Source organism: Macaca thibetana, chromosome 10 (genome assembly GCF_024542745.1).
Source record: "Macaca thibetana thibetana isolate TM-01 chromosome 10, ASM2454274v1, whole genome shotgun sequence".
NCBI lineage: Eukaryota > Metazoa > Chordata > Mammalia > Primates > Cercopithecidae > Macaca > Macaca thibetana.
The window spans coordinates 7145750-7170977 of record NC_065587.1 but is presented as its reverse complement, the minus strand read 5'-3'; the positions used below and the strand labels follow the sequence as shown (position 1 = coordinate 7170977).

Below are 25228 nucleotides of genomic sequence, written 5' to 3'. Positions count from 1 at the left end.
AATCAGTGGGATGAAAATTTTCGGATGTAGACCCTAGTATAATGAGAATGTCATAAATGACAAACGTAATAGTCTAATTCAGTAAGAAAATACAGAAGAGCCTCATCTTATATCATACATAAAAATTAATTCCACATGGATTAAGCATCTACATTTAAAAATAAAAATAAATTCTCACGATAAAACAATGGGAAAGAGGAGCTCAGGCTAACTAAAATCAAAGACATGCAAATTCAAATAATGACTATAATTCTGACTGGTATGTTAGCATATATTAAACATTTTTATTATACCCAAAGTTGGCAAACATTGGGAAATTAGTAACTACCAAACGCTTGTGGTAGGAATGAATTTGATAGAATCATTGGAAATGTAATATGGCAATATGCATTAAACATTTAACTGTGCATATTCTTTTGACCTAGAAATTTCACTTATTCTATAAGCAAGAAATTACAATAATTTCAATACATGTTCATCAATTGTAACAAATGTACCACTCTGGTGAGAGGTGTTGTTAGTGGGGGAGGCTGTGCACGTGGGGACAAGGGTATATGGGTACTTTGCAGTTTCCACTAAATCTCGCTAAAAACCTAAAACTGCTCTAAAAACATTCTATAAAAAACCAAACAAAATTCTTGTAAGAAAGTCTAGGAGACTGAGGTGGGGGTGGGGGTGGGGGATGAAGGAATAACACCTTATTAACCACGGCTACAAACCTAGAATTTATTTAGGAAAAAAAAAGACAATAGATATATTTGGTTGTATAAAAACTTCAAACATTTTAATGGCAAAATATGGAACTACAACAAAACAAAAAGACAAATGATATATTTGGAAAATATGTTTGTATTGCAGAAGACAAAGAGCTGATAAATTATTAATTAATTCTGCAGATGTTTTGAGCATCTCTATGACAGGTACTGTCCAGGAACTAGGAATACAACAGTGAACAAAACAGCCAAGCCCTAGCCCTCAGGTGCCAGGCCCTATTTTGAGGGTTATACATTGTTGTCAGTTGAACTGTATACCCCAAAAGATAAAACAAGGTCTCAATCCTGGTTCCAGTGAATGTAACCTTTAATGGAGCTGGGATCTTTTCAGATGGAATCAAGTTAAGATGAAATTGTGCTGGATGAGAATAGTTCCTCACCCAATGACTGGTGTCCTTAGAACAAGAGGGAAATTTGGACAGAGGCAAACAGAGAGAACATGATGTGAAGACATGCAGACAAAGAAGAAAGAGATCAAAGAGGCCATGTGGAGCCAGAGGCAGAGGCTGGAGTAACGCAGCTACAAGCCGCGGGATGCCGGATGGCAGGCAGCCACTGGGAGCTGGGAGAAACAATGAAGGATGCTCCCCAGAGCCAGTGGATGGGAGCATGGCTCTGCTGACACCTTGATTCCAAACTTCTGGCTTCGAGAACTGTGAAAGAATACATTTTTACTATTTTAAGCTAGCCAGTATATGGTAATTTGTTACAACTGCCCTAGGAAACTATTAGTTTCCCTAACCGTAACCCTAACCCTATTAGGAAACTATTAGCTTCCTAAGACTGTCGTAACAAATATATGTTGTAATAAATATATATATATATAAACAAATATAAATATACATCATATGTGTGTGTATATATCCATATATAGATAGATATGTATGTATCTCCTCATTTAATCCTTCTAACAATCCAATGATATAGCTACTACTATTATTTCCATTTTAGGAATAAGGAAGCTGAGGCTGAGGGGTGTGCTCACAGGCACACAGTTATTAAGAAGCAGAGCTGAGCTATTCACAATAGCAAAGGTGTGGAATCAACCTAGGTGCCCATCAGTGGTGGACTGGATTAAGAAAATGTGGTACATACACATCGTGGAATACTACACAGCCATAAAAAAGAATGAAATCATGTCCTTTGCACAACATGAATGCAGCTGGAGGCCATTATCCTAAGAGAATTGGTACAGGAACAGAAAACCAAATACTGTATGTTCTCACTGGTAAGTGGGAGCTAAGTATTGAGTACACAGACATAGTGATGGGAATAGCAGATAATGCGGACTACTAAAGTGGGGAGGGAGAAAGTGGGGTGTGGGCTGAAAAACCACCTGCTGGGTACTATGCTCACTACTTGGCTGGTGGGATTATTCATGCCCCAAACTTCAGCATTCTGAAAAATACCCACGTAACAAACCAGCACGTGTATTCCTTGAATCTAAATTTAAATATTGAAAGTATTGTAAATAATAATAATAAGGAAGAAGAATCAGAGCTGAGATTTGAACCCTGGCAGCCTGGCTCCAAAGTCAACATTTTTAGCCATAATGTGATACTTTATCAAATAGATTCATGCATTTGAAAAATACTTATTGAGCACTTATGATGTGCTAGGCACTGATTTAGATGCTAGAGATAGGGCAGAGGATGAGAAAGACAAAGCTCCCCATCCCCGTCAAGCTTACATGTTAGTGAGGAGTGACTTGTGACTACAGGGAAAAGAGTGTCCTCAGGAGAGAACCAGGCTTGAGTTGGTGCCAACGAGCCAATGCCCAGAGAAGAGCTTTGGGAGCTGGGAGAATAGAAGTCGGGGTCAGATTAAGAGGGATACAGAGCCCCAGGGGGAAAAAAAGTCCCCAGGCTGAGAACCCCGAAGGTGAGGGAGGAACTGGGAGTCCTGGGATTCTTGTGAGAGCATAGATAAATAATGATGTCCATCAAAAACAAATAGCTTTTATAAGTTGACAAGAGGGCAAAGGATGTAAATAGGCAACTCAAAGAAGAACAAATCACAGTGGCAAATAATAATAATAATAATAAATTTGCTAGTCAGGAAAATAAAAGCAAATTAAAGTTTAAATGAGTTACCATTTTAAAACCATCAGATCAGCAAAAATTTAAAAAGCTATAATGCCTATTGCTTATAAAAGTCCAGAGAAAAAGATACTGTCATACACAGCCACTAGAAATGTGAAACGTTACAGGGTTTTTACAAAAACAAATAGAAAGCATGTTAAAAAATGTTTAAAAAAAAATCTTAAACCAAGATTTTTTTGGTCCTACTCTTGGCATCCATTCCATACAAATAAAAGCATCAGTAGGTAAGGACACATAAAGAAAGATTGTTTAAAGAGGAAAAAATATTAAAAATAAAAGAAATGAATGCCCATCAAAAAAGAATGGCTAATGTTCTGCTTGTTGGAATATCTTGCAGATTTATGCTTCCACTAAGAACAAATGAAAAAGATGTAAAAAAAAATGCATCAAAACATCTGTTTGAAGCATAAGAGAGCTGCTGAGGCAACCAGGACCCAAAGGAACAAAAATCTGAGAGAAGGGGAAGCTGGAGGAGAGTGAGCCATTTGCTCATTCTGGGAGCCAGGCAAGGAGCTCAGGACTGGGGCAGATGGCCCAGGCAGACAGAGAAACAAGTAAGGTATATGAGGAGCTCATGAAACTGCAGAGAACAAAATGAGAGACCCAAATGACTGGATTCCTAGCAAGAACGAAAAAGAAGAAACATGCCCAATACTCTACCCCTTTTCCTCTCAAAGTATTTGCTGAGTTCTTAAGCTGTGTTGGGCAGAAGACTAAGAAGGCAGGAAGCCTCTGAGAAGCAAAAGAGATTTTTTGGTCACCTTGTGGTCCTGAGGAAACAAGGACTGGAGTTCAGGACCTCCTAGAGGGGAAGGGGCAGGGCTCAGAGAATAACCCAGTGATATGGTTTGGCCATGTCCCCACCCAAATCTCATCTTGAATTCCCATGTGTTTTGGGAGGCACCTGGTGGGAGGTAATTAAATCATGGGGGCAAGTCTTTCCCGTGCTGTTCTCATGATAGTGAATAGGTCTCAAGAGATCTGATGGTTTTAAAAAGAGGCATTCCCCTGCACAAGCTCTCTCATTTTTTGCTTGCCGCCATCCATGTAAGATGTGACTTGCTCCTCCTTGCCTTCCGCCATGATTGTGTGGCTTTACTAGCCACGTGTAACTATAAGTTCAGTTAAACTTCTTTGTTTTGTAAATTGCTCAGTCTTAGGTATGTTTTTATCAGCAGCATGAAAATGGACTAATAAAGTAAAATTGGTACCAGTAGAGTGAGGCATTGCTGAAAAGATACCTGAAAATGTGCAAGCGACTTTGGAACTGGGTAACAGGCAGAGGCTGAAATAGTTTGGAGGGCTCAGAAGAAGACAGAAAAATGTAGGAAAATTTGGAAATTCCTAGAGACTTGTTGAATGGCTTTGACAAAAATGCTAATAGTGATATGAAAAATAAGGTCCAGGTTGGGGTGGTCTCAGATGGAGATGAGAAACTTGTTGGGAACTGGAGCAAGGGTGACTCTTGTTACATTTTAGCAAAAAGACTGGTGGCATTTTGCCTCTGCCCTCAAGATTTGTGGAAGTTTGAACTTGAGAGTGATGATGTAGGGTATCTGTCAGAAGAAATTTCTATGCAGCAAAGCATTCAAGAGGTGACTTGGGTGCTGTTAAAATAATTCAGTTTCATAAGGGAAGCAGAGCATAAAACTTCAGAAAATTTGCAGCCTGACACGCAATAGAAAAGAAAATCCCATTTTCTGAGCAGAAGTTCAAGCCAGCGGCAGAAATTTGCAGAAGTAACAAGGAGGTGAATATTAATCCCCAAGACAATGGGGAAAATGTCTCCAGGGCATATCAGAGGCCTTCACAGCAGCCCCTCCCATCACAGGCCTGGAGGTCTAGGAGGAAAAAGTGGTTTCATGGGCTGGGCCCAGGGTCCCTGTGCTGTGTGCAGCCGAGGGACTTGGTGCCCTGCATCCCAGCAGTTCTAGTCATGGCTGAAAGGGGCCAATTTCGAGCTTGGGCTGTAGCTTCAGAGGGTAAAAGCCTCAAGCCTTGGCAGTTTCCACATGGTGTTGAGCCTGTGAGTGCACAGAAGAATTGAAGTTTGGGAACCTCTGCCTAGATTTCAGAAGATCTATGGAAACACCTGGATGTCTAGGCAGAAGTTTGCTGCAGGAGTGGGGCTCTCATGGAGAACCTCTGCTCTGCCCCCACACAGAGTCCCTACTGGGGCACTGCCTAGTGGAGGTGTGAGAAGAAGGCCACAGTCCTCTAGACCCCAGAATGGCAGATCCACTGAAAGCTTGCACCATGCTCCTGGAAAAGCTGCAGACACTCAATATCAGCCCATGAAAGCAGCCTGGAGGGAGGCTGTATCCTGCAGAGCCACAGGGACAGAGCTGCCCAAGACCATGGGAACCCACTTCTTCCATGGGAATTCACACATCAGTGTGACCTGGATGTGAGACATGGAGTCAAAGGAGATCATTTTGGAGCTTTAAGATTTGACTGCCCCACTGGATTTCAGACTTGCATGGGGCCTGTAGCCCGTTTGTCTTGGCCAATTTCTCCCATTTTGAATGGCTGTGTTTAGCCAATGCCTGTACCCCATTGTATCTAGGAAGCAACTAACTTGCTTTTGATTTTACAGGCTCATAGGTAGAAGGGACTTGCCTTGTCTTGGATGAGACTTTGGACTATGGACTTTTGAGTTAATGCTGAAATGAGTTAAGACTTTGGGGGATTGTTGGGAAGGCATGATTGGTTTGGAAATGTGAGGACATGAGATTTGGAAGAGGTCAGAGGCAGAATGATATGGTTTGGCTGTGTCCCCACCCAAATCTCATCTTGAATTCCCATGTGCTTTGGGAAGGACCTGGTGGGAGGTAATTGAATCACGGGTGCAAGTCTTTCCTGTGCTGTTCTCTTGACAGTGAATAAGTCACATGAGATCTGATGGTTTTAAAAGGAGGCATTCTCCTGCACAAGCTCTCTCATTTTTTGCCTGCCACCATCCACGTAAGATGTGACTTCTTCCTCCTTGTCTTCTGCCATGATTGTGAGGCTTCCCCAGCCACGTGAAACTGTAAGTCCAATTAAGCCTCTTTCTTTTGTAAATTGTTCAGTCTCGGGTATGTCTTCATCAGCAGCAGTGTGAAAATGGACTAATACACCCAGGCTCTGAGTTAGAACTTTTGAAGTTTTATGCCCTAGGAGCAGGAGTAGTTAAAAAAACAAATGCTAACAGCCTTGCCAAAATTCAATCCAGCCTCAAATCCACCAGTCCCTTACTGGACAAAGGTTATCAGTCCCCACTCTATCTGCCTAGCAAAGCAGAGGGTGACCTATTATCCAGAGCCTCTTAATTTTCTTAATAAATACTATCTAATATTCAATAAAAATCTACCTGGCATTCCAAGAGACAGAACCATATGACCCAATATCCAGAAAGAAAAAAACAGACAATAGAAACAGATCTACATGTGATCCAGATATTGGAAATACTGGAAAAAAAGGCTATGACTATGTTTAAGAGAATACAGGAGTATATTGAGACAAAAAAGAAAAAACACAGATATGAAATATGTTAAAAATAACTTAACGAATATCCATCCCACCACTGAAAAATATAACACTAAAATTAAGAACTCTATGAGTACAATTAACCACAGATTGAAAAACGTAGAACATGGGATTAACAAACTGGAAGGCAGACCAATGGGAAATACTGGGACTGAAGCACTGAAAGAAAAAGGATGGAAACTACACAAAAGAGTGAGAGAGGCACGTGGGATCCTGGAAAGGTCTGACATAAACGACTGGACTCCAGGGAGGGAGGAGAGAATGGGCATAAGCAACAGAAGAGGAGGCAATGGCTGAGAATGTTTCACAACTAAAAAAACACATTAACCTACAGATACAAGAAGAACCGCAAACTCCAGCAGGATTCACACAAAGAAAGCTGCACTGAGACTCATCCTAATACAACTGCTGAAATCCAAAGACACAGGAAAATCTTAAGAGCTGCTAGAGAAAAAAAAAGACACATTATACCCAATAAGATATATGGTTGATTTATCAACAAAACTGATACAAGACATAGACCTTGGAATGGTATCTTTAAAGTGACAGAAGAAAATGATTGCCAATCTAGAATGTTTTTCCCAGCTAAAATACTTTTTAAAATAAGGGTGGACTTTTGCTTTCAGCTCTGACATGTAAACAGCTTGGAAGTCATCACTCCCATCCTTAAAACAAGAAAAAAGACAAACTGCAAATTAATGACATTTCATAGAACCATCAGAGAAACATAAAATCTGAAGAGAGAAATGAAGACAGAGAATCACAGCCATGATCAGCTTACCTGGAGCAGAAGCCACTGAGACCAGAAACTGGTAGAGATACCTAAGTGGTAATTTTGACAAACTGCTGGAGGCTGAGTGTGAGGTCGCTTGAGAGGGGGAGATTTCTAGCAGCCTTGTCTTTGGAGAAGGGGGCAAAGGGAGGGCACACTTTCATGAACTTTCAGGCCAGGAGTCCCACCAGGTTCTCAAGGCAAATATCCCCAAAAAATCCCCTTGTGTTTCAAACTCAGGCAAATTAAAGCCAAAATATGTAGAAGTAAGTAGAAATACAGAAATAATAAAGATAAGAGTAAAAATCAGTGAAGTAGAATATAGGCAAACAATGGAGGAAATCAACGACACCACAGCTTGTTTTAGAAAAAGATAAATCAAAGTAATAAACCTCTAGCTAGACAAGTCAAGAAACAAAGAGAAAATATTTTAAAATTACCAATCAGAAGTGGGAAAGGGAAAAATCATTAAGGATCTTAAAGGATAATGAGGCATGAGTCCATACTAATATGAACAAATGGTTGAATAAGTTAGTAAGTGGAAGAAAAGAGACAAATCTCCCATGCAAAAGGATTCCAAAGAACACCTGTTGTTGTGGCTTGAAAGACCTGGATCATCATAACACCCCACTCCTTCCCTGAGGGCTGTGCATCATGGGTTTCTCCAAAGAAGAAAGTCTTTCCAGTATAGAAGAGAGAGGGGAGAAAAAGAGTAACTTGACAGTAGTGAAACCTCTGCCAGGTGACAAAGTCAGGTGACACACCTCAGCCAGTGACAGGGTCAGCGCCAACAGTGATGAGTCGTATTAATAGCAGGAGCCCTTGACAAGATGTGATGAGAAGGGCACCCCGCCTCTGTGGTCTTCCTTCAAAAAACACATTACCCAGTCTAATCATGAGAAAAATATCACACAAATCCCAACTGAGGGATGGTCTACAAAATATCTGACCAGTAATCCTCAAACTGTCGAGGCCATCAAAAACAAGGCAAGTCTAGGAAACTCTCACAGCCAAGGGGAGCCTCAGGAGACGTGAAGACTCAATAGAATGTGACGCCCTAGATACGATCCTAGACAGGAAAAGGACATGAGGGGAAGAGGTAAGGAAACGTGAAGAAACCAGGGACACTTGGAGAGTTAGTTGCCAGTACATTTGCATTAAAAGTACAAAAGGGAGGTCTTTAGGCAGAATGTAAAAATGAGTCCAGGTGCAAACACAAAATATGAGATGGAAAGAAGAGCAGCAAGAGTAAATATATAGATTCATTTGACAAATTATTTATCATATGAAATAATAATAATGCCTCATGGGATTTAAAATACATATAACCAGGTGTGGTGGCTCACGCCTGTAATCTCAGCACTTCAGGAGGCTGAGCCAGGCGGATCGCCTGAGATCAGGAGTTCGAGATCAGCCTGGCCAACACAGTGAAGCTCTACTAAAAATACAAAAATACAAAAAATTAGCCAGGCGTGGTGGTGGGCACCTGGAATCCCAGTTACTCAGGAGGCTGAGGCAGGAGAATCGCTTGAACCTGGGCGGCGGAGGTTGCAGTGAGCTGAGATTGCGCCGCTGCACTCCAGCCCGGGCAACAGAGCAAGACTCTGTCTCAAAAGTAAATAAATAAATAAAATACATGTAAAATTAAAATGCAAAACAACTATCACACAAAAGAGAAGAGGGGCTAAAGGGAGTATGTTAAAAATCTAGCATTGTTAGGGAAGTGGCGAACAAGGATTTATATTTGACGACAGTAACATAGGCTGCGTGTCACAGTCTCTCATGCAGCTTCTGTGAGACTAATATAAGAATGAAACAACTCATAAAATAATAGAGAGGAAAATGAAATAACACAACAGAGTGAGACCCTGTCTCAAAAAAAAAAAAAAGTTGGATAATCCTAAAAGAAGGCAACAAAGGACAGAAAAAGAAACATGAGACAGCCAGGTCAAATAGAAAAAATCTTAAAACATTACAATGATAGATATAAAGCCAACTATATAGATAATTAAATACGTGTAGAATGGACTGAATACTTCAAGTGCAAGACTCAGACTATCACACTGTATTTTTTTTCACTGGCTATATGCTGCCCACAAGAGACTTATTCTCAATAAGTAACCAGATAGTTTGAAAGCAAAAGGATAGAAAAGGATATGCCATGTGAACACTCATTGAAAGAAAGCCAAAGTGACTACATTATTACCAGACGGCATAGGCCTGAAGGTAAATGGCATAATGATAAAGGAAACAATTCATGGAAAGTCTTAGCAATTCTAAATTTATTTGTACCCAGTAATTAGCTTCTAAGTGAATAATTCAACAGTCAACAGAATGAAGAAATAAATAAAAGATCTCACTAGACAAACCTACAATCAGATGGAAGACCTCAACACACTTCACTCATCAGTTAACAGAGTGAGCCCACAAAAATGTGGTAAGGGGCTGGGTGCGGTGGTGCACTCCTGTAATCCCAGCACTTTGGGAGGCCGAGGTGGGTGGATCACCTGAGGTCAGGAGTTTGATACCGGCCTGACCAACATGGTGAAACCCCGTCTCTACAAAAACACAAAATTAGCTGCGCTTGGTGGCGCATGCCTGTAATCCCAGCTACTCGGAGGCTGAGGCAGGAGAATTACTTGAACCCAGGAGGCGGAAGTTTGTAGTGAGCCGAGATCGCGGCCATTGCACTCCAGCCTGGGCAACAAGAGCAAAACTCCGTCTGAAAAAAAAAAAGAAAAGAAAAATTTTAAAAAATATGGTAATGATATAGAAGTTCTGAAGAACACAATTAATAAAATGAACCCAATTGACATACTGTTATGGACCACATAATGGCATTTTGGTCAGCAGTGGACCATATACTACAGTGATGCCATAAGATTATATCATATTTGTTCTGTACCTTTTCTATGTTTAGATACACAAATACTCATTGTATTGCAATGGCCTACACTGTGCAGTACAATACCATGCTGTACAGATTTGTAGCCTGAGAGCAATAGGTTATACCACACAGCTTAGGTGTGTAGGAGGTCATACCACCTAGGTTTGTTGTAACTACACTCTAGGATATCTGCACAACAACCAAATCACCTAACAATGTGTTTTTCAGAATGTATCCCTGTCATTAAGCTGCATATGATTGAATGTAGGAAACTGAGCCTCCAGTGGCAGAGAACATACATTCTTTTCCAATGTTTATGAAACATTTCTCAAAATTGATGGCTAGGCGCGGTGGCTCACACCTGTAATCCTGGTACTTCGGGAGGAGGAGGCAGGTGGATCTCTTGAGCCCAGGAGTTCAAGACCAGCCTGGGCAACATGGGGAAACCCTGTTTCTACAAAAAAACACAAAAATGAGCCAGGTATGGTGGTATGCACCTGCAGTCTCAGCTACTCAGGCAGCTGAGGTGGGAGGATCGCTTGAGCCCCAGAGGCAGAGGCTGTAGTGACTTGTGATGGCACTGCTGCACTCCAGTCTGGACGACAGAGAGAGAGACCCTGTCCTCCCATCCCCCAAAATGATTATACATGTTAGGTCATAACCCACACCTTAGCATATTTCAAAGGATAGACTGAAGTCATTTAGACTTTAGAATCTATTCTCTGATCACAATGGAATCAACTTTAAAATCAATCATTTAAAAAAATATATAAAATCCCAACTGTTTTGGAAATTAAATACATTTTAAAAATAAACCATTGGAAAAAGAAAACAATCACAAGAACAATTATAAAACATTTTGAATGAAATGATATTGAAAAGGCAGTATACCAAAACCTATATTAATGTGGCTAACCTGTTCAAACACTTACAGGGAAATAGAGAGCCACGACTTCATATACTAGAGAAATAAAGGCTGAAAATCATGGTCTAAATTTCTAATTTTCAAGAAATTAGAAAAAGAACAGCAAGCTAAACTCAAATTAAGTAGACGGAAGAAAATAATCAATATAACAGCAAAATAAATGAAAGGTAAAACGCATATACAACAGAAAAAAATAACAACACAAATAAAGTTGTGATTTTGAAAAGACTAACAAAACTGACAGACCTCGACATCTGCCTCTGGATAGGATAGCACAATTTATAGCAAGCAAACATTCCCAATTAAAACAACCAGAAAAGCCCATCCGGGCATAGCTGGATGCCAAGAGAATCTGGCCGTGGCCTCGGCGGAAGGGCATTACCGGAGGATGGAGGAATAAGTAATGACTTCTGAAGGTTGTGTGGGGCTTGGACTGACAAAACTGAAGATATGAGGGACCTCCAACACAAAGCTGGTCATCCCCTTAAAATATCCACAGAATTAGGAGGCTGTTTGGAACAGGAAGCTCAAGAACTAAACCCATTCACTCCTCCCCACACACACACCAGCTGCCCTTGCTAATGTAAGGCTGCCACCGGTTTCTCTAGGTGTTTCCTAAGCCCCTGAACGAGGATGGAGAACCGTTGCTCCATGTGCTGAATCTGATTAGGCCTCACAGCAAGCCTCAGGAACTCCTGCTGGGCCGACAGCAGCCAAAATCCGTGATGTCAGAGGCCCTTGCCTGCGGTGCCCCTAATCCAGCACATGTGGGAGAAAACTCCGTAAGGATTTCTTGTGCGCTCTCTCTGGGTCTCTGGCGCTGTGTGGGTGTATCTGTGACTCTTACTGTTTCTCCCTCTTATTATTCCCTTATTTTTGTGTTTTTTCCCCCTCACATAACTGATGTGATACATAACAAAGAGCTTTTAAAATAGCTGTTTCTGTTTCATTTACCAGAGTTGTATGTTCCTAATAAAAGACTTACAACCAGAGGAATACAAATATTTAATATTTGACTTTAAAAAAAAATCTAATTCAGCCGGGCATGGCGGCTCACACCTGTAATCCCAGCACTTTCAGAGGCTGAGGTGGGTGGATCACTTGGGCCCAGGTGTTTGTGACCAGCCTGGGCAATATAGTGAGACCTCATCTCTACAAATAAATGTAAAAATTATCCAGGTGTGGTGGTGCATGCCTGTGGTCCCAGCTCTTCAGGAGGCTGAGGCGGCAGGATTGCTTGAGCCTGGAAGGTCGAGGCTGCAGTGAGCCCTGATCATGCCAGTGCATTCCAGCCTGGGTGACAGGGTGATACTCTGTCTCAAAAATAAATAAATAAATAAATAAATAAATAAATAAATAAATAAATAAATCTAATTCACTCCCTTACCATAATCATTTAGTTTGCTTATCCCACTGAGAGCTATGAGATGACCAACAGTGTTCATGGGGCTTGTTTTAGATTAGGGTCTGTGTCCCCGAGATGGGAAAGAATATGTGTGAGGAATTCATGGTAGTGGGTGAAGAGCAGACAAATTCTCTGGATATATGAGTTTCAACAGCAGCCGAAGGGAGGAAGTGCTCTGCACAGAGGAGGGAAAGCACATCTCGGGCTAAGCCGGGTGACATGTCCCTGCCTCAGAGGAGGCACAGGAGAAAGGAGCTGAAATCTGGGACACAGGGTTGGGCTGTTCCAGACTCCGGCTCCCTACTGCATGTCTCAGGGGCCCTAAGCCAGCTTGCTGATGAGCTCTGCAGTTCCACGTCTGTCTCCAGAGGCCAAGATGGGGTCTCCAGAGGTGGTACTAAGAACAACAGTGAGCTGAACAATGTCCAATATGTTCACAGAGAATGAAGAAATCAGACACAGCCAATTACAAGAAGCTGGGATGATAAAGCTGCCCTCAAATTCCTGATAGATTGTATAGCTCAATTAGTCTAATGACTCAATTAGACTAATCTTAGCTCATGTGTCCTTGGGTATTTTGTCATCTTATGTTCCCCGTGGGCCACTGGCCCAAAGCAACAAAATCATTTCCCCTGGTGTCAGAAACTGCACCTTCCACTACATCCCTATTCCCCATGTGCCTGGTGCCATGCTAAGTGTACAACAGGCACCCTCAAAATGCCTACTGAGAGAAAGGGTGGCAGACAGTCACATTTGCCTACCTGATATGTATTTTCTCCTTCTCCCATAGGAACACAACCTTGCTTTTTCTATACTAATACACCCAGCCCCCAATTTTTGTATATAGATACAAAATAAGTATACATATTTATGTATTTATAAAATTATATATTTATAATTATATATATATATATATATATTTGCAACCCTCCTTATAGATCGGTATGGCCACATAACACAGTCTTGGTCAATAAAATGTGAGTGGAAACTTCTGGGAGGAGTATCTAAGAAAGAACTTTTAAAAAAGGAAGAGCTGGCTGGCTCAAGCGCCTTGCCCTTCACGCCTCCCCATCTTTGTGCCCGAGACATCTGGAGTGGCTGGTGCTCTGGCAGCTAGCCTGCATGCATGAAGATGTACCTGGAGCTGTGGAAAGCTAAAAGCAACCAGGGTGTCTGATGACATGCTGCACTGGCCCTGTAGCAGCAATATCTGGACTCCTGTTCTCAGAGACAAAAATAACCACCTCTCTTATTTAAACCACTGTTTTGTGGGCTTTCTGCTAATTCAGCATATGAAGAAAAGGGAGAGGGGAAGAGAAACGATTCAGAGAAAGAATATAAAGGCTCCAGATCACCCTAAAGTTTTTTGCTGACTTCACCAGTTCTTGACTTGCTATTTACATAAAATGACACTTAAAAATCTACAAGAGTCCACTGGGCACAGTGGCTCACATCTGTAACCCCAGCACTTTGGGAAGCCAATATAGGAGGATCTCTTGAGCCCGGGAATTCAAGAGTGGCTGGGGCAACATAGTGAGACCTCATCTTCACAATAATTTTTTAAAAAATTATTCAGGCCTGGTGGCGTGCACCTGTCGTTCCAGCTACTTGGGAGGCTGAAGTGGGAGGATCACTTCAGCCTAGGAGATTGAGGCTGCCATGAGCATGATCACACCATTGCACTCCAGCCTGGGTGACAAAGTGAGATCCTGCCTCTGAATAAATAAATAAATAAATAAATAAATAAATAAATAAATAAATAAAATGCAAAAGTCAAAGAGGGCCATTTTCTTTGGTGGAGAAGTTCAGAACATTGTTATGTTAAGTGTCAAAGGACAGACCATGAGTTGAACGGTCAGAGCAACAAACGGAGGCAGGATTTCCTGGGAGAGGGAATCTGCATCACAGGGTTGCTGTGAGAAATGCTTCCAACTACCCAGAACAGGTCTAGACAGTTCCAGAAAGAATAGCGCCCTTCTCCTTCCCCTCCTCACAGTAGACATCACACATCCAACCATGGAAAAATGCCATTCATACCAATGAATGGCATTCATTCACCCTGAGTGAGTTCTGCCTCCGCCAGGAGGCATGCATCCATTCAGCATGCTGTCCCGGTAATTCACATGAATCAGAAGCTCTGCTATGTCTTATATTAAACAGGAAAGAGGGGAGAAGACAAATTCTTATTGATAGTTAATAAATATAGTTGATAGAGTTGGCGCCACTGCACTCCAGTCTGGGTGACAGAGTGAGACTCCATCTCAAAATAATAATAATAATAATAATAATAATAATTATAATTTATAGAGTAGACAAAATATTTCTGGCCACAGTGGTAAGGACTTATGACAGTGATCTCATAAGTGGCATGCCTGTAATCCCAGCACTCTGGGAGGCCACGGCGGGTGGATCACCTGAGGTCAGGAGTTCAAGACCAGCCTGACCAATATGGTGAAAGCCAGTCTCTACTAAAAATACAAAAATTAGCCAGGCGTGGTTAGCCAATATGGTGAAAACCTGTCTCTACTAAAAATATAAAAATTAGCCAGGTGCCTGTAGCCCCAGCTATTCAGGAGGCTGAGATAGAAGAATTGCTTGAACCCTGGAGGCAGAGGTTGCAGTGAGCCGAGATCGCGCCACTGCACTCCAGTCTGGGTGACAGAGTGAGACTCCATCTCAAAATAATAATAATAATAATAATAATAATAATTTATAGAGTAGACAAAATATTTCTGGCCACAGTGGTAAGGATTTATGACAGTGATCTCAGCAGCAACAATGCAGGGACTTGGATCTGGGGACCCACAGGGCCCCACCCACCTGCAGACTCTATTTCTGCCATTCTCCCTCATTGATCTGGGGTAGGCAGCCACCCTCTGCCATGGCACAGGGAAGGAGATGGCTGGTGGGAATAAACTAGCACTTCTAATTTACAGTATGAGGTTACCAGCCCACATCTAAATGCAGCCTCTGTTTAAATGATGAACAACAACACGCATGCTCAGGCAAGAAACCTGAAGTTTGTGTCATAGACCTTCACTCCCACTTCCCCAGGGACAAACCTTCACAACCATTTGGTATACTAATTGGGGTTACACACAAGATGTGGGGGAAGAAGAAGGCAAGAATACTGTATATCCGTGACCAAAAGGACAGGAAGAATTAAAAAGCATTGTTATTAAAAGTAATGCCCTTCTCACTAAACTCTGAGGCCAGATACTACCTTGAAACACATGGCCGTCAATTACTCAGCAAACCCAGTCTACCCAGCAAGCCAGAATTATGCCAGAATTACACCCGGTAAGCCTCTACTACATGCAGCAAGCCTGCGGTACATCCTGCAAGCCTCTTCACATCCAGCAAGCCTATCTCACACCTGCCAGGCCCACATTACACCCAGCAAGGGTCTGGGTCTGACACAGACAGACAAGAATTCAAGTCCAAGTTCTTGAACAGCTTAACACCTGAACAACACTGAGCCAGTATCACAGGTCCTAAGCTTTGGTCTCCTTGTTTGTGAAATGTGTATACTCTATGCCTACAGGCTTCCTGTGAGGAGAAGAAATAACATAAGTAAAGCAAATTCCACATGCCTGAATATTGGAGGGGCTCAGTCCATGGTAGGTGCAGCTATCACATCACCATCATCATTATCATTCCAGCAGTGACGATCGTCATCATCGTAATTACTATTGCTATTATTGCCATTACAAAACTACTATTGTCCATTATACTTAAAGCTCTCTTGAGAAGTCAAGTTCAAAGGCTTCCACACCACTGAAATTCAACATTCCCAAGCCTTTGTCATCTGGAAGCCTTATATCCGGTCTAACCTAAATCCTTTCTTTCTACCGTATAAGCCCATGATATTTCTAGCTTTGATTTCATCAGTAATAGAAGAAAGCCATTTACCCTGATCTATAAACAATCTCTGCCAGTAATCATGACAATTTATATTTACATAATGCTTTATAGCTTATGAAGTTCAAACCCAGGCCCACAGAAGTCTGACTGTTGAAAATCACCCCACCGTTCTTGATCTTTAAAGATGGTCACAAGAGGACTTTCCCAAAGGTTAAACCAAACAAATCACTAGGAGGAAAACCAGTGCAACCTGATCTCGCTGTGTTCACAGCAAATTGATTGTTACTTTTCATGATAAAACACAACATAGCAGTTTGTTATGGACTGAATGTTTGTGTCTCCCCCAGATTCATATGTTTAGACACTAACTTCCAACGTGAATGGGATTAGAGCCCATATCAAAGAGATCCCAGAGAGCTCTCTTGCCCTCTTGCTGCCATGAGAAGTCTGCAGTGTACCACCCAGAAGAGGGCCGTTGCCAGAGCCCCAGCATGCTGGCACTTCCAGCCTCCGGAATTGTGAGAGAGAAATTTCCATTATCTGCAAGCCACTGAGTCCAGGGTACTTTGTTAAAGCTGCCCAAACTGACTACGGCAAAGTCCTTGTTGGGTTTCTACTTTTCCTTTCTCTTCCCTGTGGACATGTCTTCAGGCAGCAGGGAGGTCTCTGAGAAGCCTGCAGATAGGCAAGAGAAAGGGGTAGGAGCATGCTGGTTGCCGCCATAGAGCCCGCAGCAGGGCAGCTGTTCAGTGAGTTGACCTTTGGGGTCGGCTAGCACCCAGAGTAATTCACGGAGCAGAGAAGAGCATGGGGGTTGGAGGCCACTGGCCCAGACAGGTGTAGGAACCAGCTTCACATCCGGGAATGCCCACGTCCATCAGTCCTCAGGGTGGCATTCATTTAGGACTGCACTGGGGATGCCAGGTACTCTTCACATTCATTCATTCAATACATGCTCGCTGGGCCCTACTAGGCGCAAAGCACATGGGGAGCATCACTACACAAAAGAGATCAAATGTCCACCTTTGGAGGATATTTTATAATAGGGGAGGGCAAGCAAACAGACAGAATGCAGAAACAAATGAAAGACGTGGTGAGTGCCGTGCAACACACAACACAGGTGCTGTGGACAGGAAGCAGGATGGAGGAGGTGAAGGCGAGGAGGGTGGGCTGTATTTGCAATGGGAATGTCAGGGTCACCTTGGTGGAGGAAGAGCAGTTGAACAGAGACTTGAAGGAGGCGAGGGGAGAGCCATGCAGTTACCCAAGGAGCCAGGATCCTGGTAAAGGGCATGGCCGGTGCTGAGCAAGAGCCAGCCTATGTCTGAGGGGAGAGGACGCTGATGTGGCTGGAGTTTCTTGAGCAAGGGGAGGGTGACCAGAGCTGAGGTCAGGGAGACAGATGGACCACGCAGGGTTTCCTAGGCCAGTCTCGGGGCCTGGTTTGTGTTTGAGGAGCCCTCGGTGGGCTCCAGTGAGGGGTCGCTCTGGCTGCTGGGTTGATAATGAACTGTGGCATGGCCATGGTGGAAGCAGGGAGGCAGTGAAGGGGCTGCTGTGATAATCACATGGGAGATGCTGGGGGAAGAAGTGGAGCGGGGTCATCTATTCTGGAACTATCTGGAAGGGAGCCAACAGGCTTTGTTGGTGAACTGGATGTGGATACAAGAGGAAGAAGAGACTCAGTAAAGACGACTAGATTTTAGGCCTGAGCAACTGGGGAAAAAAAGGTTGTTGTTTTTGACTGAGAGTAGGAAGGATGTAGGCAGAGCAGCCCCTCTTTGGCTGTGCCCACATGGAGAAGGCAGGTAGGCAGGTAGGTGCATGAGACTGACATTCAGGAGTTGCTCTGGGACATGAACTCAGGAGATGCTGGTTTATTAACGGCAGGTACAACCGGAAGCCAGAAGAACCTGCAACTGAGCTGATGACCCAAAGTTGTTCTCAGGTGACAGAAGGATGGGCCAGGTAAGAAGCTGCTGTTGGACTCAGGTCATGGGTGTTAGTCCCTGCCTTCCCACCATCTACTGACACTTCTCTAAGATAGTCACTTTCCACTCTGAAAAACCAGGGGCAGACTAGGGATTCTTAGTTTCCTGTGAATTTGTGAACTGAGTTTAAGAATCAAGAATGCAGAGCATTGTGAGAGTTCAAGATCATTATGCATTATGGGCAAGGACCCGTGCCACATAGCTCAGGGTGAAATACAGTCGAGGACAAAGGGCCCCACATAGGCAGGGATGGAGGGAGTCAGATTGGCCCTTATTCAGTTTTCAGCCCCTGAAATTCAGCTCCACGGCTACCACTCACTCCATCGAAACTGCTCTCACCAAAATCATCAATGACTGGTTACCGGCCACCTGGTCCCCAAGCCAGAAATCTGGGAATGTCTTTAAACATTTCCTCTCCCTTATTCCCTTCTTTTTTTTTTTTTTTTTTTTTTTTTTTTTTTTTTTTTTTTTTGAGACTGAGTAGTCCTGCTCTGTCACCTATGGCGTGATCTCAGCTCAATGCAACTTCCACCTCCTGGGTTCCAGCAATTCTTCTGCCTCAGCCTCCCGAGTAGCTGGGATTACAGGCACGTACCACCATATCCGGCTAATTTTTGTATTTTTAGTAGAGATTGGGTTTTGCCAAGTTGACCAGACTGGTCTTAAACTACTGACCTCAAGTGATCCACCTGCCTCGGCCTCCCAAAGTTCTGGGATTACAGGCGTGAGCCACCGCACCTGGCCTATTCCCTTATGTCTTATGCCGTATCCCTCATTTCCTATCCTCAACCCCTTATTCCTGAGTCTTTCTTGAATCTATTCTCCTGGCTCTTCCCATATGCTCAGACAACAAAAGACCCTCCACGTCTTGTCTTGTTCTGGCTGAGGAGGGGAGAGGGTCTAGACTATTTCAATAGTACCTATGCCATTTCTGTGCCTGTAGCCCTGCTCCCTCCTCCAGTCCATGCTCCTCCGTGATGCTGCATTCTGGAGGCTTAGAAATAAGATCCATAAAGAGCCCATTCCTATGCCCGGCAGTGGGGCAGACACCGGATAAAGGGGCCACTAATGTAATTATTCTCTTCTTGGAAATATATTTCATTGCCTTCTTCTAAATTTGTCCACATGGACACTGCTACATATTAACTGAAATGCTTTCCTTAAAAATAGCTGAGGATGATTAGCTAGAGGGATCGTAATAGGAATTTTAAGCAATCATTTAAATTAATTCCTGAGAAGTCTATGCAGAACCCTTCAAGCTGAGCCCTTTCTGGCAGAAACTCACCAGTTCCCATAAGCACATGCAAATCAGCACTCTGAGTTTCCCATATTTCACTGCCAGATTGTTTTTTTTTTTTTTTTCATTCTAGAGGAACAAACCACAGCTCTGTGACTGGGAACTCTCCACTGGCAGGCGGGGGCCAGAGTGGCTTTGTACTCCCACCCACAGGCTGCCCCATGATGCCCAGTGCCAGGCATGGAGCAGAGAGCCAAACCACGTCAATAAATGCTTCCGATATGTAAAAGTGTAAATATCAAAGGCTGGCCACATCCATATTGAAAGTATTCTCTAAGAAATGTGCCAATGACAATTTTTTGGCCAAAAAAAAAAAAAATCCTTTTAAATTGTTGAAAGATGCCTAGAAATGGATCTGCTGCATCCTGGGATAAGCCATTGTCCTTTAAAGTATGTTAGTATAAGAAAACAACTGAACTTTTGCAGGAAGGAAACGAAGAGAAATCCATTCTCCTACCTTCTTAAAGTCACGCACATTAATTTTTCCATTAGGCTCCTTGCTGAAGTCAAGAAATCGTTTTTTGAATTCTGGGTCCTGCTGCTGTATACAGTTTTTGAATTTTTCAATCACTTCTTCTGTGGTCATCTTCTTGATCTGGGTGGTTTTATTCTCCGTGGGCTTGGTTCTAAAATCACAAGCAGGCATTTAGACCTGGTGTCCCAACGGACACAGGCAGGGTGCTTCCTCCAGACTTCACCCATTTCCATGTAACCCGTGACAGTAAGAAGGTTTCCCATCCTCGGTTCACTAGCTGGGAAGGGTGGAGTGACTCAGGGGCTTCTTACCCTCCCCTGGCTGGTAGGTTCCAGGGCCAGAACTGGAGGTCCCCAGCACAGTGTCCAAGTGAAAGCCCATATACAGTGGCAGGCTGGGGGCAGGGGGACTTGAAGGGAGACAATATTATTGTCCTAGAGATTTTCAATTATGCTTTGAGCTGGCCAAAGGTGGCATGTGACTGGGCACACAGGGTTGAAAAAGGATATTGTTTTTGAAGTGGAAAAATTTAAAGTCAGAGCCCATTAGAAAGCTTTAAATGAAAGAAATAGGCCGTTTTGTGGTAACTAGATCAAGAAAGTCATCAAACATCCATGGAAATGAAGGGAAGTCCACAGTTACTCCATAAGTCAATTTGATTTATAAAATACAAATTGAATGTGCTGTTCTGTGAGTGTCAGAGTGGATGTGTCTGAGCGTGTGGGCGTGGGTGTTTGTAGGACAGTGATTTCCTCAGCTCTCTGGAAGTCTCTTGGGTCCCATATTTTTGGGGAAAAAAAAGCTCTGAGACAGTCATGGAGAATGGACTTCTATTCCTTTCCTGCTGCATCTCTTGATTTTTAAGAGCTCTCCGGGAAAGCTACATTTTATGAAATGTTTCATTGCCATTGCTTCTTTCACCAGTTTTAGGAAGCAGACATATCTTATCATGGAATATTTAACCTGTCTCTTAAAATACCATCTTTATGCCCATTTATAAAGCTGCTACTACTGAAAAGCCCAGGTATTCAAATGTAATTAGCATATCATTAAAATACTCCCATTGCTCTTTACTTAAGAACTTTTTAAAAGGGCTATGACAAAGTGAAGTCTGCTGAATAGTTCTACATTTTACCTTTCATTGTGAATTTATTATAAGCTATGAATGAGCAAGTTAAAATAATGTCTTTTCATTAAACTAAACCTATATTTTTAAAAGGAAGAAGAGTTAGAATATTCATCAGGCTAATTTTTTATAGATTTACTAAGTATGTTTTATTGTTACAATTCAATTTGGAAATCATTTTAATCATTCTATCATTCATATTAAAAAATGTTAACTGGTTTAATGGATGTGTGTTGTAATAAATATTAAATGGTGGTAAGGAATCTAAGCTTCTGGAAGAGAGTAAATGTGAATGCAGGTATGTAATAGAGAAGCTACAGATTGTCTCTGGGAGTCAGGAGTCCCGGATTCTTGACCCAGGCCAGTCACTAAGTTTGTGAGCCAAGTCCCCAAACCTCTCAGACATCAGTGTTTTCATTTCTAAATTTAAAAGGTAAATTCAATAATTCCTAAGATCTCTGCTTGCTCTAAAATTCCCTGACTCGAATCACTGTCTTTCTAGTGTGCCATCTTTCTTATTTATAAGATGGAATATTAAAATACTCAGTCAACAAATAGTTACTAAAAACCTATTCCATGACAGACACTGTGGTTTTGATATGTGCATTCATTGTGCTTAATTTTACCTCTCGGAAAGATCTGGCGGCTGCTGTTCATCTTTTCGTAAATGTTCACTTAACAGCTGATCCTTGGGAACATGAACTGGAGAGACAGTGGGTGGGCCATCAATTCCCATGTGCGCCAAAAGTTTCTTGTAAAGGATTCTTCCTGAACCAATGTCCTGGATCTTACTGCAGAGTCTGAATTTTAAAGAATAATTAAAACACACTCAGTAGAGTAACTAAAATGGAAAAGAATGACCCTGCCAAGTGTTGGTGAAGATGCAAGTAACTACAACTTTCATCCACTGCTGGTGGGAATGTAAAACGGTACAACCACTCTATTCTTAGGCATTTACCAAAGAGAAATGAAAATGTGTGTCTACACAAATATATACAGCTTTATTTGTAACAACCAAACAGTACATATACAGCTTTATTGGTAACAGTCAGAAACTAGAAACAAACCATATACCTATCAAGAGATGAATGTATATACAAACTATGGTAAACCCATTCAATGGAATACTACTCAGCAGTGAAAAGGAAAGAACTGTTGGTATATATAAAACAAAATGAATGAATCACAAAATTGTTATGCTTAGTGAATAAAGCCAGACAAAAAAGAGAATATCTTGTGTGCTTCCATTTACATAAAGTCCTAGAAAACACAAAGTAATCTATCATGAAAGACAGCAGATCAGTGTTTTCATGGAGGTGGGAGGAGGGAGTGATGATGAATTGCTAAAGGGCATATAGAAGATTTTTGGGGTGAAAATATTTGATATCGTGATTGACATCTTGTGATGATTTTATGGATATTGACATATGATGAATTTCATCACATTGTATCATTTAAATGTGTGCAGCGTATTGTATATAAAGTATACTGCAATGCAGATATAGTAAATGTAAAAAAAGAATTATAAAAAATTATATGACTGAAGGCAGGGGCTCCCAAAGTGTGGTCTGAGGACACTTCCAGAGCATCAGTGAGGCTAGAACTACTTTTCTATTAACACTGAGGTGTGATTTGCCTTTTTCACTCAATTCTTCTATGCATATAGAGTCAAGTCCATCAGAGGCAACATGTGTGATCATGTCCTCACTCAGACCACAAATAAAATGTATTCTTGTGTAGGCTGTGTTTTCTAACATTTTTAAGGTTGTAGGCTTAGGGTGTAAATGAGGAACTAGGAGTAGGTTTTCAGTGATTAACTCAGTTTCTTTATAGCCTTTCTACCCGGCTCTCTACTAGAGACCTTCAGTTACACTTGCTATAACTGCTGTAACCTCATTATTGTCCAACAAACCACTATTTCGAAATTCCAAGTTTTCCTTGAGCCTATATGAAAGCACAGCAAGGAAGTACACTTCTTTCTGCAATGACACTTTAAAAATGTCTCCGTTTTAATTTCTGATATGGTATATAAGGACATACTCCATAAGAGAAACAGCCTTTGAGGTCCTCGATAATTCTTCAGAGTATAAAAGTGTCCCGAGACCAAAAGTGCTGAGAACCACTGACCTGGGGCACATTCCCTACCCTTGCTGTGCCTCAGTTTCCTTATCCGTGAAATGCAGATAATAAAAGTACCAAGGACTGCTGCAATGACCAATGGGACAATCCACATAAAGCCGTTAGCACTGGCACTGATATGCTCTATGTATACGTGCTTAATAAATCGCAGCTGTAATAACAGTCCTATGGTATCCTTATGATGATCTGCATACAGCTGGGAGCTGAGCATGAGCTCTGAAGCCACACTTTGCTCAATAAGTGCTCACTAGTATCATAATCGCTCCCATAAATATTCATGTGGCTATGTATGAAGCACTGTGCTAACTACTGTTGCCACAACTGTGAACAAACCAGAACAACGCCTACCTTACTGAACTTCGATCAGCTGGGAGAGACTGTTCATTTGGAACAGAGGGAAAGACGGTCTAAAAGTCCAGAGGCAAGACAGGGCCCAGAGTTTTCAAGGAGTGGAAAGCAGGTCAGCATAGCTGGAGCTGAGACCAGCAGCAGCGGCAGCAGCAAACACTGGCTGAGGCCTCACTATATGCTTGGCCCTGAGGTAGTAAGGCTTTGTGTGTAAGATCTCATTTGATCCTTATCACAACTCTAGTAAGAAATATCTGGATGAAGAAACAGAGACTTGAAGAGGTTAAGTCACTCGCCCAGGTTTGGAACTAATTCAACCTAGGCAACCTGGCTGCACAGTCTCAGCCCCTGAGAGGTGAGAGGCTCATGGAGGGCCTGGGAACCATGCAGATGGTAATGGGACTGCAAAATGGTTTTTTGTTTGTTTGGTTGGTTGACTTTTGTTTTTGTTTTGTTTTGTTTTCAGACGGAGTTTTGCTCCAGCTGCCCAGGCTGGAGTGCAATGGGGCAATCTCGGCTCACTGCAACCTTTGCCTCCCGGGTTCAAGCGATTCTCCTGCCTCAGCCTCCCAGGTAGCATTACAGGCATGTGCCACTACACCCAGCTTAAGTTTGTATTTTTGGTAGAGACGGGGTTTCTCCATGAGTTGACTATGTATCATTATATTGCTCGGTTATCAATATTTGATCATTGTGGTTTTAAAAGTACACGAAGCTCTTGCTCTATCAGAAGGCAGCATATTTCACTGTTGCAACTCGCACACACAAAATGTCTCCATTCCACAAGAGCTGAGATGAAATCTTTGCATCTTGAACAATACTTTACAAGATATTACTAAAAAATAAAGGAAAGATATTTGCTTGCAAGAAAAGAAGAAAAAAGAGAGCTCAGGAATCATAGAGCCCCAGGAGGGAACCCAGGCCTCACAACTCACCAGCTGTGCAAGTTGGAGTGAGTATTTAACTTCTCCAGACCTCAGTTTCTTTGTCCGTAGAAAGGAATAATGTTAGCTACCTTACGTGGCTGTGATAAGGACTATATCATATAAGGCATATCAAACTCTTAAGCGATGTCCAGTGCTTAGCAAGGATTCAGTAAATAGCAGTTATTATCAATATTACCTATTAATATTTCAAAAACACACAGAAAAGGTTTAGAATTATGGAACAGGCCTTATGAAAAACATGACACGAATTAATTTTGTTACCAAAAACTTACTTTATGAAATGTGCATTCGTTAAAAATGGGCAGAAGACGTGCAAGATTTTCTTGAAATTATTTCGGCCAATGAGCCCTGTGTCTCCAAGGTCATATGCCCGTAGCATATTATAAAAAGCATGTAGGTTCCTAGTAATTGTATCATGAACAATTTCTTCCACCTAACATTAAAGAACAAACACATTTCCTAAGCTGTACATCTGTAACCTTTTGTAACAGTAACCTCAAACCACATAGGAAGGCATCTGCAGAAAGAAGGCACGTGTTACTTACTGAATCCCAGGCCAGAAGGAAAGGTGTCTTAGTATCTGTACAGGGAGATGCTTTTCTCATCTAATTGGGAAAGAGAAGATATATAAATAAATACCACTCATGAC

General features: G+C 42.1%; 3 protein-coding genes across 3 annotated transcripts in view; 2 read left to right on the top strand and 1 right to left on the bottom strand.

Annotated features, from left to right (window-relative positions):
- Positions 1 to 25228, top strand: part of PARVB (parvin beta) — a 695786-nt gene that overhangs the window by 163837 nt on the left and 506721 nt on the right. The gene's annotated exons all lie outside the window — the stretch shown is intronic.
- Positions 1 to 25228, top strand: part of SAMM50 (SAMM50 sorting and assembly machinery component) — a 718434-nt gene that overhangs the window by 355064 nt on the left and 338142 nt on the right. The window lies entirely within an intron of this gene.
- Positions 1 to 25228, bottom strand: part of EFCAB6 (EF-hand calcium binding domain 6) — a 310246-nt gene that overhangs the window by 129779 nt on the left and 155239 nt on the right. Inside the window, 4 exon segments of the mRNA XM_050805818.1 lie at positions 20002 to 20170; positions 21772 to 21945; positions 24852 to 25012; positions 25125 to 25184. Of these exon segments, the coding sequence (XP_050661775.1) occupies positions 20002 to 20170; positions 21772 to 21945; positions 24852 to 25012; positions 25125 to 25184 (564 nt within the window).